At 32.0% G+C, this 16228-nt stretch overlaps 2 protein-coding genes across 2 annotated transcripts; both read right to left on the bottom strand.

The window, feature by feature from the left end:
- Positions 1–96: 96 nt before the first annotated feature.
- On the bottom strand, positions 97–1737 carry LOC122508897. Its single transcript, XM_043622565.1, has one exon. The coding sequence runs from the start codon at positions 1735–1737 to the stop codon at positions 97–99; it is 1641 nt and encodes a 546-aa protein (XP_043478500.1).
- Positions 1738–1914: 177 nt separating this feature from the next.
- LOC122508896 lies at positions 1915–3294 on the bottom strand. The gene has a single exon (XM_043622564.1). The coding sequence runs from the start codon at positions 3292–3294 to the stop codon at positions 1915–1917; it is 1380 nt and encodes a 459-aa protein (XP_043478499.1).
- Between the last annotated feature and the right edge of the window lie 12934 nt (positions 3295–16228).

Raw genomic sequence — 16228 nt, 5'->3', positions numbered from 1 at the left:
CGCCGACAATCCACACTAAGTTTCGAAGGATGCTCAGGGTTAATTTTGGTCCTCCATGACCCGAGACCTTGTGCGCTAAGCTTACATACAAGGGTGTCAGTGGTGAATCTTTTGGTAGAATCGGTGCGGTGGATGCTTCGAGGAGAAGGCTAGTGAGGAATGTTTCAAACGTCCACCTACTCGAAGGATTCCCGCTTTATCCAAAAAGGGGTTGAGATTGCGGAGTTTGCTATGTTTAGGAATGCTTTTCGCGTTTTTGAGTAAGTCTATCTCCTCAGAGAATGTTTTCCTCTGCGCTATCGCTAAGACCGTCGATTTGGCGGAGTCCAATTCGGTCGAGGAGAGGACTGTATCCTTGAAAGAGTTTTCAGATCCCTTTGCTTTATAGTTCTTGAACACTCTCAAGCAGAATGCTACAACTCTAATAAGCCGTTGCAAAGAGGAGAATCTTGAGAGGATCTCAATTTCGACTTCATTCTTGACTGTGAGGAACGCTTTTACTTCCGCATTTTCGGTATCGGGACGTTGAAGTTGAGAGGGCCAATTAGCCGGTGATAGGGACAGCCATTGTGGACCATTCCACCAAAGTCTATTTTCTCGTAGGGTCTCTGGTTGAAGACCTCGTGTCGCTAGGTCAGCCGGATTTTCTTGGCTAGGCACGTGTCTCCATTTCACCGAAGGCAGTTCAGTCTGAATGTAGGAGACACGGTTCGCAATGAAGGTTTTCCATTTAGATGGATGTTGGTTGATCCAGGCTAGGGTGACTTGACTGTCACACCAAGCCGTCACAGGCACAGCATTTAGAAAGGTCAGCCGTCTAACGTATTTTAAGAGCTTTACTAGGAGAGCAGCTCCACAGAGTTCTAGCTTTGGTATTGTTGCAGTCTTAATAGGAGCGACTTTGGACTTCGCTGCAAGAAGTGTAACTTGACCGTCCTCTTTGTATTTAAGGACTCGCACGTAGACTACTGCTGCGTAGGCTCGAGTGGATGCGTCTGAGAATCCATGGAGCTCGATCAGCGAGTTCGAAAAGCTTCCTAGCCAGCGTGGTATCTTGATACCTGATAATCCAACTAGGGATTGATAATATTGCGTCCAGCGCTCTTGTACTTCGGTAGGGAGTTCAGCATCCCAGTCAATTCTGAGTATCCAGAGGTCCTGGAGCATGATCTTGGCGACCACTGTGATAGGTGCGAGCCAGCCCAAAGGGTCGTATAGCTGGGCAATGCTAGAGGAAATCATTCTTTTTGTCGCATCCCCTGAGATGTGTGTTTTTTGAGGGTTGTTGAAAGCAAAGTAATCGACTCTTGAAGCCCACAGTATCCCCAGAGTCTTAAAGACTGTGTTTTTGTCGATGATCTCCGAGGATAGTGGTGCGCTAGATGAAGGATGTAGATCGGGGTGGTTTACTGCCCATTTATCTAACTTAAGGTTCGCCTTCGCACAGAGATCTATCACTTGATCTCGTTTCTTCTCGGCGTGAAGGACGTCATCATCGCCGTCGAAGATATCGTCGACATAGGTGTTATCTAACAAACAGTCCGCTCCAAGTGGAAATTGAGCTCCTTCATCGATCGAAAGTTGTTTCAAGGTGCGGATGGCGAGATATGGCGCGCACGCCGTGCCATATGTGACAGTGCAGAGCCGATATTCTTCGATGGGTTTCTCCGGAGTTGATCGCCATAGAATCCGTTGTAGGTCGCGATCTTCCGGATGGACGAGGATCTGGCGGAACATTTTTACTATGTCCGCGGTGAAAACGACTCTGTGTCTGCGCCAGTTTAATAGTATGAGGCCAATGTCGTTCTGTAGAGCAGGTCCGGCATGCAGGAAATCATTAAGGCATTTTTTCTGAGAGGTTAACCTTGATGCGTTAAACACCACTCTTAATTTCCAGCCCAAGTTGTTTAATTGTTAGATTATTGCGTGGTGTGGTATGTACCAAGCCTTTGGGTTGTTTAATTCCTCCTCTGGAACTCTCTCCATGTGGCCGTCTGATTCGTAATTATCCATGAACTCGCAGTAGGCTTCGGATAACTTGATATCTTGTTTAAATCGTCGCTCTGTTCCAATTAGGCTGCTTGCAGCCATTTTTCTTGTTTCAGCCGCAGCCTCTGGAGGTTGACACTTAATGGGAAGACGGACCATGTACTGGCCTTCTGGGGTTCGTGTATGTGTATTGACGAAATGTTTTTCACAACGTTCGTCGTCTGGCTTGATAACTTTGTTATTTGGGATTGTTTCGAATTCCCAAAAGCGTTGTAGTTGATCTTGAATATTTTCTGACGGTAAGCAATGCATTGACGAAACTGTTATTGGTGAAGTTGGTTCCGCCCGCCGTTTAGACTCGGTTTGAACTGTTCCCGAAACAACCCAGCCCAGAGCTGTTTTTTGGGCTGTTGCTTTTGGGTTTTCAATCTGGTACAGCCCTGGTACTAATAACTGTCCATAGTAATCGGCACCGATTATAAGTTGGATTGTTCCAGGTTGGTAGTACAGAGGATCAGCCAACTTTTCTGCTCCGAGCCAATCTAGATCGATCTCCACTATTCTTCTTGTTGGAAGCCTTGATGTAAGTTTCGGGACCACATAAGCTTGGAATTCGAGATGGAAGTCGGGTTGGTGCACGGACCTTAGGGTCATCGTGGCAACTGTTTTTGCCTCCCCCACTTTGTGGTTTCCCAATCCCAGGATAGTGACATTTGCGGGGTAGCATGATAGTCCCAATTGCCTTACGACATCCTGTGAAATGAAGGATACCTCGGATCCTTGATCCAGCATGGCACGGGCCTTGATTTGGCCTTTTGGTCCCTCAAGAACAGCGCAGGCTGTTGCCAGAAGAATTGTCCGTTTGGATCTGCTGATGGACGTTGTATTCGTACGGACGGAGAATGCAGCACTAGCCGGTGGACTTTGTGTCTGGTGAGGGCCTTTTGCCTTCTTTTCGTGCTCGGATTTTTCGTCTCTAGATGGCCTGTGCAGAAGGCTGTGATGTTCCTTATGACATTCGAAGCAGCGTCCCTTGGAAGTGCAGTCCTTGATTTGGTGAAGGCCTAGACAATTAAAACAGAGTTTCATTCGTCGTGCTTCGTTAAGGCGCTCCAATGTGCTAAGTTGTTTAAAGGTCGGGCAGCGACCTATGTAGTGTTCTTCGGAACACTTTGGACATTTCCGGTTTGAAGGTCCGCTCTTTTCTGAGTTGTGAAAAGACCTCTTGATGTTTTTCTGTCCTTGTTTTTTTGAACTTGATGCGAGCGAGTTGGTGGTTGTCGTTGAGCGATGCGAGTCTGTCATGTTTAGGGTGATTATTCGATCGTCGATAAATTTTGCCAAAGCTTGGAATGTGGGATAATCATCGGGTTCCGTGTCGTTGCCTTCCGAATTGGGGGGTTTCGAACTCCGGGTGCTGAGGTAGTTTTCCCATTGAAGGCGCGACTCTGGATCCAGCCGTTCGCTCGTGTGGTAAAACCAGCCAATCACCGATGATTTCTCTTCCGATGTTTTTCAGAGAGCGGACAGCTTGTCTAGTTTTGTCGATGAGTATTTTGAGGTCTGCTACCGATTCGCTTTGTAGTTTGGGTAGATTGTAAAGGGTGTTGAAGTGAGTATGTATGAGCAGGCGTACGTTGCAGTATCTGCCCCTTAATGCCTCCCATGTGGGCTTGTAATTTACTTCCTCTACTTTGATGTCCTTCACAAAGTCGGCAGCCTCATCGGTTAAACATTGCTTCAAATATTGCAGTTTTACGACATTAGGCAGCGTTTTGTCCTCATCTATCATGGAGAGGAATAAATCTGAAAAGTTTCCCCAATCTTCGTACTTCCCAGAGAATTGCGGTAATGTAGACTTCGGCAGGCGCAACTTGCTTGAAATTGGTCCGCCTGTATGTAGATTGGAGGGCTCGTTATGTTGAGTGGATGTTGTTGAGTCGTGTAGTAGTGAAGCTAAATCATCGGTTTCGGCTTCATATTCGACCTCCATGTTTTCAAATTGTTGTTCAGTAACATAGGGCTCTTTTTCAGAGTCCGCAGTACTCACGATGTCTAGGTGAGCTTCTCGGGCCTCGTTCCAGTACATTTCTAACTGGTTCAACCTAGACTTAAGAAGAGGAATGGATAGGGTTCCTTCCTTCGATGCCTGTTTTCTACGTGTGATAGTTCTTTTTATTGTGTCGAGGCGAGTGGCCTGTTGCGACAATAGTTTTTTCAAGGTTGGAGCCATCTTGTTGCGAGACAACGGTGAGGATGTTTTCAGGAAAAGATAGGGTATCCTTTTTGCCTTTGCCCCTATCCCCCTCGTGTGTTCCTTCTCGTTCGGCGAAGGATAAGATACCCTTTTTTGCTTTTGCCCTTATCCTTCGACCTCACGATAGCAAATTAATAAGATACCCTTTTTTGCTTTTGCCCTTATTAATTTGCTCTTTAGTCCAAGACTAACGGGGGAATAGAGGCAAATTCCCGGCCGATGCACCAAAATTCTGTTAGAGTTTAATGAATTAATTTAGAAAAACTGAAAAATGAACGGACAAAATGAAAAAAAAGTTAAACTAACGACACACCATGCTGGACAACCCAGAGGGTTGTCTGAGAGGGGGGACAGCCCCGTGTACAAAGAAGGAAACGCGAACTAAATATAAAAAATGTGAAGAAAAACCAAACGAGAACACTTTATAACGAGAAAAAAAAAGAGTGATAGAAATTTTAAATAAGTTTTCACAAGATCTGCCCGAGCGTCCGTCTGAAGTGAGAAGACTAAGAGTAATGCCTCAGGCAGTTCACTGACTCCCGAATTTCAGAGAAGAACTCGAATAGAGGGGGAATCGCCTGGCCGGCCCCTTCCACAGTCGATAGACTTCAGGGCGCCAGCCCCCCGGGCGGCAGGACACCCGTGGTTCACTTCGAAACCCAAACAAAGACATAATTCAATTTTTGATCTATAATAAAAATCTTTTTGAATTGTTAAAATTTTGTAAAATTTAATTGAAAAATAATTAATTTATTTTAAGTATTTTGTTACATTTTTTGAAAATTGTTTAAATTAAATTTAAAAAATAAAATTGATGAAAATTGTCTTCTAATTTTTTAAAATTTAATATTTTCAGTATTTTCAATTACATACATATATTTCCAAAAATCTAAATACATACTACAAAAATAATATTTCAGAATTATTTTTAAAATTTTGAAAAAAACAATTATATTCAAGATTTTTAATTGAAATTCATCAAAAAAATCAATTAGTTTTTTTTAAATTATACAAAAACTCTTTTAAATAATTCAATTATTTTTTAAAAATGACATTAAAATATTTTTAAAAAGTAATTAGTATAATTGTTTTATAATGATTATTTAAGATTCAATTATCTTCAAAAACAATTAAAATTTGTAAAAATCTCTTAAAAATAATAGAATTTGTAAAAAATATTAATAAAAATTATCAAATTTTTTAAGAATTTTAATTATTAACAGGACCATAATTTGTCAAAAATTTCAATAAATCCAAAAAGTGAATATTCAAAAATTTTTATTTACATTGTTCGAAGATAATTAAATCTAAAATAATAATTATAAAACAATTATACGAATTAGTTTTTAAAAAAAATTTAATGCAATTTTTTGAAAATAGGATTGAATTTCTTAGGGGCCGTCCATAAACCACGTGGACAATTTTTCACCAATTTTTGACCCCCCCGCCCCCCGTTGTGGACAGTCGTGGACATTTGTCAAACCCCCTCCCCCCTATACAATTGTCCACGTGGATATTGCAAATTAAAAAAATAAGTTTTTTTTACTCCTGTATGTTAAAAAATAAAAAAGATTATTTTTGAACATATTTCAAAGCAAGAATGTCAGTAAAGTAAGGGAAATGTCAGGAAAAAATTTTTTGGGGAAATTAAGAAAATTGTGACTTTTTTCGACTCATTTAAAATAATTGCGACAAAATACCACAATTTTTAGTAAAAAAAAGTACAAGTTATTTTGATTTTTATAATGTGAAAAATAACTATAATCAGGGTGGCCGTTGGACCGGGAAACCGGGAAATGACAGTGAATTTTGAACTTGACCGGGATTTTGGATTTTTTTTTAAAAACACACATTATTTTGTGAGAAAAAATAAAAATATTTATTTCAAGACTTAGGTATTAACTATATTTCATTAAAAAAGATTGAACGATCTTCTATAAAATCTATTTATATTTTGTCAGAGAATTTTATAAAAAGTACTATAAAAATATTCAATTTCTAGAATTTATAAGAAAATTATGAATTTTGCTGTCCAACGTAACAGATTTAGAAAAAGAAAATATTAAATTTAATTTTAAATTCTTTCTATTTCTAACAATAATTAAACAAAATATAATTTTAATTAAACTTGTCAAAAAAATTTCAATGAGAAAAAATTTCACATCCTATAGAATAGTGAAAAATAAATCAATTTAAAAATTTTTTTGCAATAATATTATAACAAAACAAATAAGAATTATTAAAAATTTCAACTAATTAGAACAAAAGTGATACGAAATTTATAAAAATTAATTTTAGAATAATAAATAATGTATATAAAAATAAATAAAATTTCCTTTTTAAGAAAATTCTTTAAAAAATCGTATTTTGCATTAATATCAATTAGTTTTTTTTTGCAATTATTGATAAGCAAATTTTTCTATATTTTAGAATGTTAAATTAATAATTATTATAGATTGAATTTTAAAAAATTTCAAATTTAAGTTTTAGAAAAGTTGAATTTTAAAAGATTTTAATTACAAATTCTGAATAAGTCAGTTTTTAAAAATATTTTTATTCACATTTTTTCAAATTAGTTATGTTTTTAAATATGTACCTAATATTTAATTGAAAAATTTTTAAATTATTCAAAATTTCATGAAATTGTCTTGTAAACAAGTGGATTTTAGAAATATTTTAGTTATTTCTAGAATATAATTGAATTGAAATTTTGAAAATAATTGTTAATAAGTTACAGTAGCAATTCTTTAAAATTATTCAAATTTAAAGGATTTAAAATTTGAATTTTTTTTAAATTTGAATACCTACTATATGGAAAAATAATGGATAATAATTAAATATTTATTTCAAAAAATCTATTTAAGTTCAAAATTATTTTTAGAGTAAACTAAAATATTTTTAGGTTTTAGGAAAAAGGCAAAGTTTTGTCTAAAAATCAGGAAATTCTTTCAATCTTTCATGGAATAATTTATTTTCAGAGTTATTATTTATGACCGGGAAAAATAATTTATGACCGGGAAATGACCGTGAATTTTTTTTTACAAAAAAATGGCCACCCTGTATAAACAAATCTTTTTGAATAGTTGAAATTTTGTAAAATTTAATTGAAAATAATTAATTTATTTTAAGTCTTTCGTTACAATTTTTGTAGAATAAAAAATCTTTAAAGGTAAATTTAAAAATGAAAATTAATGAAAATTAGCTTCTAATTTTTTAATATTCAATATTCTCAATTACATATTTCCAAAAATTCAAATATATACAAAAAAATAACATTTTAAAATTATTTTTAACATTTTAGAGGAAACAATCATGTTAAAAATTTTTAATTAAAATTTATCAATCAAATTCAAAAAAAATTTTAAAATATAACAGAATTTTAGAAGAACTTTCGGAAAATTATTTAAATTAATTGATTCAAAGACGAAGGTTTAGTTGCCCAGTAAAAAAAAGTATTGGAAGAGAGCGAATAGTATTGGCGGTGAGTTTCTGCCAATATGTTTTCGCGTGAAAACCGTATTGGCAGAAACTCACCGACAATACTATTCGCTCTCTTCCAATACTTTTTTTTTACTGGGTGGAAATTGTAGAAAATAATTGAATTCAGGAAGGGTTATAATTGTCATTTTAAAAAATAATTAAAATCATAAATTTTACTCATTTTCCGTAAACATTCATATTTTCCTGTAAAAAGAATTTTGTCAGGGAAATTAATTTTAATATCAGTAAATTGTCAGGGAAATTGATTAACTGAAACTTATGATCATTCTGATTAAGCTTGAGATATCTTTTTTGGAAATATCTTTGATTATATGTCCACGTTGACATTTGCTTTAACACCCCCCCTCCCCTTCGTGGACAAACGTGGACTTTTGATTCACCCCCCCCGCCCCCCAAATGTGTCCACGTGGTTTATGGACGGCCCCTTAATAGATTTTTTGTATAATTTAAATAAACTAATTATTAAAAACTAATTAATTATTTGATGAGTTTTAATTAAAAATTTTAAAAATAAATGTTTTCTCCAAAATGTTAAAAATAATTCTAAAATGTTAGTTAAAAGATGTTTAGACTTTTTTGGATTGTTCTAATATAGTAAAAGATGTTTATTTGTTTTTTAAAAATTCAATCTACATTTATTCAAACAATTCTTTTTTGTCATATGTGAAGCTTTTCGTGCATCGACGATGGACCTCTTCAGACAATATATGGAAACTGCAAATTGTTTTTATTTTTTAAAGATAAGTTAACGGTTCATAAAAATAGAAAAACAATATTGTTATTATTTTCCATTATAGTAACATTATGTACATAACCTCAACTTACCAATTTTTGATATCTTTCCACACGTATTAAAGTTTTAACAAAACAATCTTCATATAAAAAATCCGTTTTTTGCAACTAAAACGTTGAGATTTTTGAAAGGGTCATATTAGCGGGTATTTTGACCCTTTAAGGTTCTAAACAGGGATCAACACGTGCCTTGATATGACAGATAATGAATAAATGTGGATTGAATTTTTAAAAAACTAATAAACATCTTTTACTATAATTCTAAAATATTATTTTTGTATGTATTTGGATTTTTGGAAATATGTAATTATAAATACTGAAATCGTTAAACATTTTCGAAATTTCGTGCTTTGAAATATGTTCAAAAATGAGCTTTATTACTTTTAAAAATGCAGGAGTAACATTAAAAAAATACTTACATACTTTTCAAATGTGCATTGTCCACGTGGAGAACTGTAAAGAGGAGAGGGTTTGCCAAATGTTCACGATTTGTCCACAACCGAAGACGGGAGGGGGGGGGGGTCAGAAATTTGTGAAAAAATTTTCACCAATTTTTGACCCCCCCATCAAATATGAAACAAAAATTTTTACTTTATGCAATTGACCTTAATTTTGTCACTCGGTGGTTTCTAGGGTCGCTGATTACGAATTTGATGTAAGTTTTCATAAATTTAAAATGGCGGAATTTTCTTTTTAATTTATGCAATTGACCTTAATTTTGTTACTCGGGAGTTCTAATACCAGTCAGGTAGGTATAAATGTCCTAGGAACGCTCACTGACAATTGACTTCTGTTTTAACACTTACGCCGACTCACAACCAGCGAGCATGAATAGAAAATTTTTTAAATTTCTCTTCCCCATATTATATTAGCCATTTTGAATTTTTGTCAGCAAACATCGTATTCGTAATCAGCGACCATAAAAACCACCGAGTGACAAAATTAAGATCAATTGCATTAAGAAAAATTTTTTTTCCATATTGGATCCGCCATTTTGACTTATTGTAAACTAAAATCGAATTCGTAATCAGCGTAATGAAAATTTAAAAATTCAAAATAGCGATCGAAAAATTTTAAAGTTTACGGATTTAAAATTTTTTTCGTTGGCTATTTTAGAGCCGCTATTTTGAATCTTTTAATTTTGACTAAAGATTTGGATTTAGAAACCTCAAAATCCCCCGAATCAGCATTTTCAGCGACCCTAAAATCTTAAGAATATTCATTGATATTCACATTTCATTTATTACAGTGATTTCCCTTTTAGATGCCACTATAGCGGTCATACACATTGGTGGCACGACATATTTTTGCCTCTATAGACGTCATACACTGGGAAGGGGTTAAAGGGTAAAAAAATTATCATACTTAAAAAAATGAAATTATTTTGTGTTTTTGAAATTATTACCGCCATATTTAATTTTTGGGTTTAACGAAATTCTTTTTTTACACTAGAATCGAAAAGAGCACAGTCAATAAAATAAAATATGATCCTTTTTATTTAGAAAGGTGTAGGTTGAAATTGCGCAAAGAATTTTCCTTTTTCATTCGTTAATGAGTTAATCATTAACATAATAAATAAACACTATAATTTGATTAAAATCTTTATTTTTTTATAATTATTATAATATTATATTAACACTATAGTCAGGGAAATGTCAGGAAAAAATTTTTTTTCATGGAAATTAAGAAAATTAAGACAATTAATAAAAAACCACAATTTTTAGTACAAAAATGCAAGTTATTTTGATTTTGATAATGCAAAAAGTAACTATAAACGAATCATTCAAAAATTGTTTTTGAATCATTTTTTAAGACATAATTAAATTTTTAAAATATATCTATAATAAAAATCTTTTTGAAGAGTTTAATTTTTGTAAAATTTAATTGAAAAATAATTAATTTATTTGAAGTATTTTGTTACAATTTTTGAAAATTGTTTAAATCAAATTTAAAAATAAAAATTAATGAAAATTGTCTTCTAATTTTTTAAAATTCAATATTTTCAGTGTTTTCAATTATATATATTTCCAAAAATCTAAATACACACAAAAATAATATTTCAGAATTATTTTTAAAATTTTGAAAAAAACATTTATATTCAAGATATTTAATTAAAATTCATCAAAAAATTAATTAGTTTTTTTAAATTATACACAAACTGTTTTAAATAATTCAATTATTTTTTAAAAATGACATTAAAATATTTTTTTAAACTAATTAGTATAATTGTTTTATAATGATTATTTAAGATTCAATTATCTTCAAAAAATTAAAATTTGGTAAAATCTTTCAAAAATAATAGAATTAGTAAAAAATATTAATAAAAATGATCAAATTTTTTAAGAATTTTAATTATTAACAGGACCATAATTTGTCAAAAATTTCAATAAGTCCAAAAAGTAAATATTCATAAAATTGTATTTACATTGTTCGAAGATAATTAAATCTTAAATAATTATTATAAAACAATTCTGGAATTAGTTTTAAAAAAAATTTAATTCAATTTTTTGAAAATAGGATTGAATTTCTTAATAGGTTTTTTGTATAATTTAAATAAAGTGATTAATTATTTGATGAATTTTAATTAAAAATTTTGAATATAAATGTTTTCTCCAAAATGTTAAAAATAATTCTGAAATATTATTTTCGTATACGTATTTAAATTTTTGGAAATATGTAATTATAAATACTGAAAATACTGCATTTTAAAAAATTAGATGCTAATTTTTATTGATTTGAAAGATTTGTTTATAAGTCGAAAAAAATTCTCAATTTTCTTACTTTCCCTGAAAAAAATTTTTTTTATTGACATTTCCCTGACTTTACTAAAAAAGTTTTGTTTCCCTGACTATGATGTTAATATAACAATATAATAATTAAAAAAAATAAAGTGCTTAATTTAATTATAGTGTTTATTTATTATTTTAATCGTTAATCATTTTCGTAATTTCGTGCTTTAAAATATGTTCAAAAATGAGCTTTATTACTTTTTAAAATGCAGGTGTAACATAAAAGAAAATACTTACATATTTTTCAAATGTGCATTGTCCACGTGGACAAGTGTAAAGGAGGGAGGGGTTTTCCAAATGTTCACGATTGTCCACAACCGGAGGCGGGGGGGTCAAAAATTGGTAAAATATTGTCCATTTGGTTTATGGAATACCGATAAAATCTTTCAATCCTTAATCTTTCTGTGAGTGAGAAAAGAAAAATAATTAGCCAATAAGGAAATAGACGCCCTTTTCGTATTTTGGCTTCAAAGTGAAATTCCCGACTGTTCCTTCCCCTACCAATTTCTGTTCCTCTCTTTCTACCTAACACGAAGAATGGAGAAAACATTATGCTCTTCTGTAAACCAAAGAAATAGGCGTTACTTCCTTACCTATTCTATCCTTACTACCTCTTTCCTCCCTACACTAAACTAAAAGGAGAGACAATACCTCCCTCTCTTTCTTTTTATCATGCTTTCTCTCTCATACTGTGACAGACAGAATGAGTATAAAGATTAATATAGTTAATTAATATAGTTAATTTGTTTAAACAATTGTTGTTAAACAATTGAAAATTAAAAACAAAAAAATAGGTATTTATTTTTTTTCCATTTGCCTATGAATCCAATTGTTAGTTTTTTAATACAATGGCTAGTTTCTTCATGGGAGTTAATGGGTTAATATGACCGCGCAATGTTTGTGCGCAGATAATTTCATTTTTTAGAACGCTATGGACGATGATCCATATATTTTAATTGCCTTTATCTTATAACTTTTTATGCTTAACAATAAATGTGAATTTGTTCATATACCTAAAGTGAATTCTTTCCGTTTATCTTAAGGTTAAAATTATAACAAAATACATATAAACTTTAAAATTAAAAACAAAAAAATATTTCAAAATTTTTCCGTATAATCAAAAATCTGGATAATGGGGTCTCTATTGTATATTCAAAAGAATAAATGAAAAATTATTTCTAAAAACAGAAACAATACCAAAAACTGGGGCTATTAGGAACAGATTTCAACTTTAAAGTCTTGCAACTTTTTTGTGTATTGAAATATTGCCTTAATTTTTTGTTTTTTTTCTTGATCTTGGCGAGCACATTAAAGGGTTAAATAATTGCCTTGATCAAAGCTGGAATTTTAAGCAAAAAAGACGGATTTTTTCGAAATTACAAAATAGGGCTATTAGGAACATGGCGGTAAAAACCATTGGAAAACGTATTTAAAGTTAAAGAAGTTATTTTTTATTGCTTGAAAGTAAACACAGAATATAACACAAATGTAAAAACAAAACTAAAAAAGCGAATGTGTGTTTTAAACGCTGCTGGTATCATCAGTTGAGGTCGATGATGGAATCACTGGTCGTTTTTTGACTTGTCTCTCCCAACACTCTTTTACATTTTTGATCTATCTTTGAACACTAAAAACCAAATAAGGTGATAAAAACAAAATAAATTACGAAAAACTTACGTTTTGACAACACACTTTAACAATTCGGAAGAAATAATTGTGTTCCTTATATATACCCGCCGTTTGTGAATTTTGGTTTTTGTCTCGTAAATCTTACTGTAAATACAAAATAAACGTATTTATTACTTAGTTAACTCTATAAAGTTTCCCATAAGAAATCCCATTAATAAAAAACAATCACTTTAAGAAGTTAAAAATGAAACAACTTACCTCAGCAATCAAATGTTTTCCACGTTTGAAACTTCACTAAAACACATTAAGTCACTTACAAGCTACTATTGTTCACAAAATAATTAATAATCACAATTATTGCATTGAAAAGTGTTGCCAGTTACCGCTGCAACAATTTTTCAAAAGCAAGTAACACAATTTATTGATAAACGGCGCCGATAGCATCAACTCCAACCGAAAACAGAATTTTGTTCCTAATAGCCCCAGTGTTCCTAATAGCCCTAGTTTACGGTATCTTTACAAAATTCAATTATTTTTCTTCCTCACAGAGGAAGGATTGTATTAGCAAAATTTTCGATTGTGATTTTTTGACATAGGTATTTATAAACTTATTTTCATTATACCTAATCTTTTAGTACTTTATGTACGAATAGGCACTGCCCGTATAAATGTTATAAATAAATAAAAATTTCGATGTAATTTGACCTCCAAAGTCTAAGAAACGGATTTTAAAAAAATGTCCTGATGTGTGTATGTGTGTACTAACATTACATTTGCCACAAGAATCGGTGACATACACACACACACATACATACATCCGGACATTTGTTCCTCTCGACGAATTATATATACTACACTTGAAAATTTGTAAAAATAATTGATTCTAAAAAATTCGAAAATCGACATCACTATAAGGCTTCCTTTATGAGGAAGCAAAACAAAAAAAATGGTTTAAAAAACATTAGAAAGAACATAGTACAAAAACGCCTGTCTCTACAGCCATCCACCACTGTAAATAAATGAAATAAAATATTGGTTCATTTTCTAAACAAAAATAGTTAAATAATGCGTTTTTATTCTCCTAAATGTATCAAATTTGTAAAATTTCTGCGTAATTGAAAAGAATATGCATTTCTTCCTTATACACAAGCGAAAAAAGTGGTGGCCAACTTAGGACCGCTATTTCTGAAATGTCCAAAATGCAGCTTTTCACTATTTATTGTATTAAGACTACAAAAGCTATTCTATAACGTTCTAGATGCCACAAAATTATAGCAAAACGATCTCTAAACACTAATATATACTTGCCGAAGTGATTAAATTTCATTTTGTTACTATTTTCGACCAATTTGCTTAGGCGGCCAACTTAGGACCACTCTCCCCTATCATTCGAAAGATTATTAAATTCTAAGATTAATGATACATAACTAAAAATTTTAATAAAATATACAAAGATTGCAGCAATTGACAAATTTGACAAAAAAATTAACAAAATGAAATTTTTTTGGAAATTTTTTCAACTCTTGCATATTTTTTAAAAATTGCAGAAAAAATTTAAAATTCACATAGGTGTGAGCGTAGAATTTAATAAGCTTTCGAATGGTATATATGTTAATTTTCTGACACTTGTATTTACAAAAAAATCGTGATTTAAAGATTGGTATGTTTGTGGACCGGACGCGTGCAGCCGTACCGATAATTTCCCGACGGTAGTGTAACTTTAGAAGTATCATTACCAACTTGTAGAGCATTAAAAAACGCTTCGACTGACCTATTTTTAAACCTGATTCGATCAGAAATGATCAAATTATTGGTATTTAAAAAATCAAAAATTGTGGAAAATATAATTTTTTCAACATTCTTGTTTAATAAACAAGTTAATTATGTGTAATTATTAAACTATTATAACCATCTTATAGAATATATAAAAACACATTTATTAGACCAAGATTTAATGATTTTTAACCCTTTTTATTAAAAGTAATTCTTATATTTCAATTATTACTATTTCTATGAGGAAGCAAAGTGTTCATGAAATGAAAACGAAAATTATAAAAATGTACAACTTGGCAGCGGTTTTAATAATTTATTTTCAAAAAGTTCTTTAAATATTTTCAAAAATAAAAAATCTAATTATTTTCAACATAATTTTATAAAATTTCAATTATTTTGAAATTTTTAAATTGTAGGTATATCTAAAAATTCTACTATTATTATCCACAAAAAAATTTGAATAAAATTTTGTCAGAATTTTCAAATAAAATTATTCAAAACTTTAATAATTTTTGAAGTAAATATTTAAAAATTATTCTTTATTTTTCCAAATCAATTCCAGATTGTATATAACTTTATTTACTCTCCCTGTAAATGTACAGGGTTCGAGGCTCAACAAATACATAATCCTTAAATCTACTTATCTATTTACCTTACACACTAACGCAACTTAATATCTAACCATACATCCCTACCTAAATTTACAAACTAAGCTTAACCTATTTTCAACCAGTGCCAGTGCCAGGGCTTCCGTTTCCAGTTCCATTATGCTCTTTTGGCATCGTCTTATTTACTTTAATTCCCCCCAACGTTTACGGTATTACAATAAACCCTCTTTCCTCTTTTCTCTCAAACATTCCAAACCATTCATCCATCTTACGCCTTGACCACTTTCATCCAATATCCATATAACCCTCTCCCCTATACTTCTCTCTTCATTCATTCCTCCATTACATCTTTCTAAAACATGTTCCCAGTCTTCCCTTTCATACTCACATACTCTGCATTTCCTTTCATCCTCTTCCATCCAATATTTACATTCTCTCATTCCTTCCCCCATTCTAAATCTACAAATCCTCCCCCACATTTCACTATTCATTCTTCTCCTCAAATATTTCGGTATTCCCTCACTTTTCACTACCCTATACCACTTATTGTACCTGGACTCTGCAATCTTTTTCCATCTTTCCTCCGAATCCTTTCTTCCCCACGCCTCCGACAAATACTTCCCTTTTCCTATATAATTTCTACCCTCTTGTATTGCTTCCTTCCTTTCTTTTTCCCATCTTTTGCACCCTCTCTCCCCCTCTTTAATTAACCCCCAAAATATCTGCGCGATTTTACTTCCTCTTCCTTGCTCCAGCTTTTCCTCAAACTTTTTCGCCCTCCTCCTCTGTTTTATTACCATCTTCTCCCTACCCAATTCCTCTCTCAACATGTACCCCGGGCAATTCCAGTCCACCCCCATCGTCCATCTTAAATATCTCTCATGCATACT

Source organism: Leptopilina heterotoma, unplaced genomic scaffold, assembly GCF_015476425.1.
Source record: "Leptopilina heterotoma isolate Lh14 unplaced genomic scaffold, ASM1547642v1 Lhet_58, whole genome shotgun sequence".
Lineage (NCBI taxonomy): Eukaryota > Metazoa > Arthropoda > Insecta > Hymenoptera > Figitidae > Leptopilina > Leptopilina heterotoma.
This window is presented reverse-complemented; position numbering and strand designations above follow the sequence as displayed.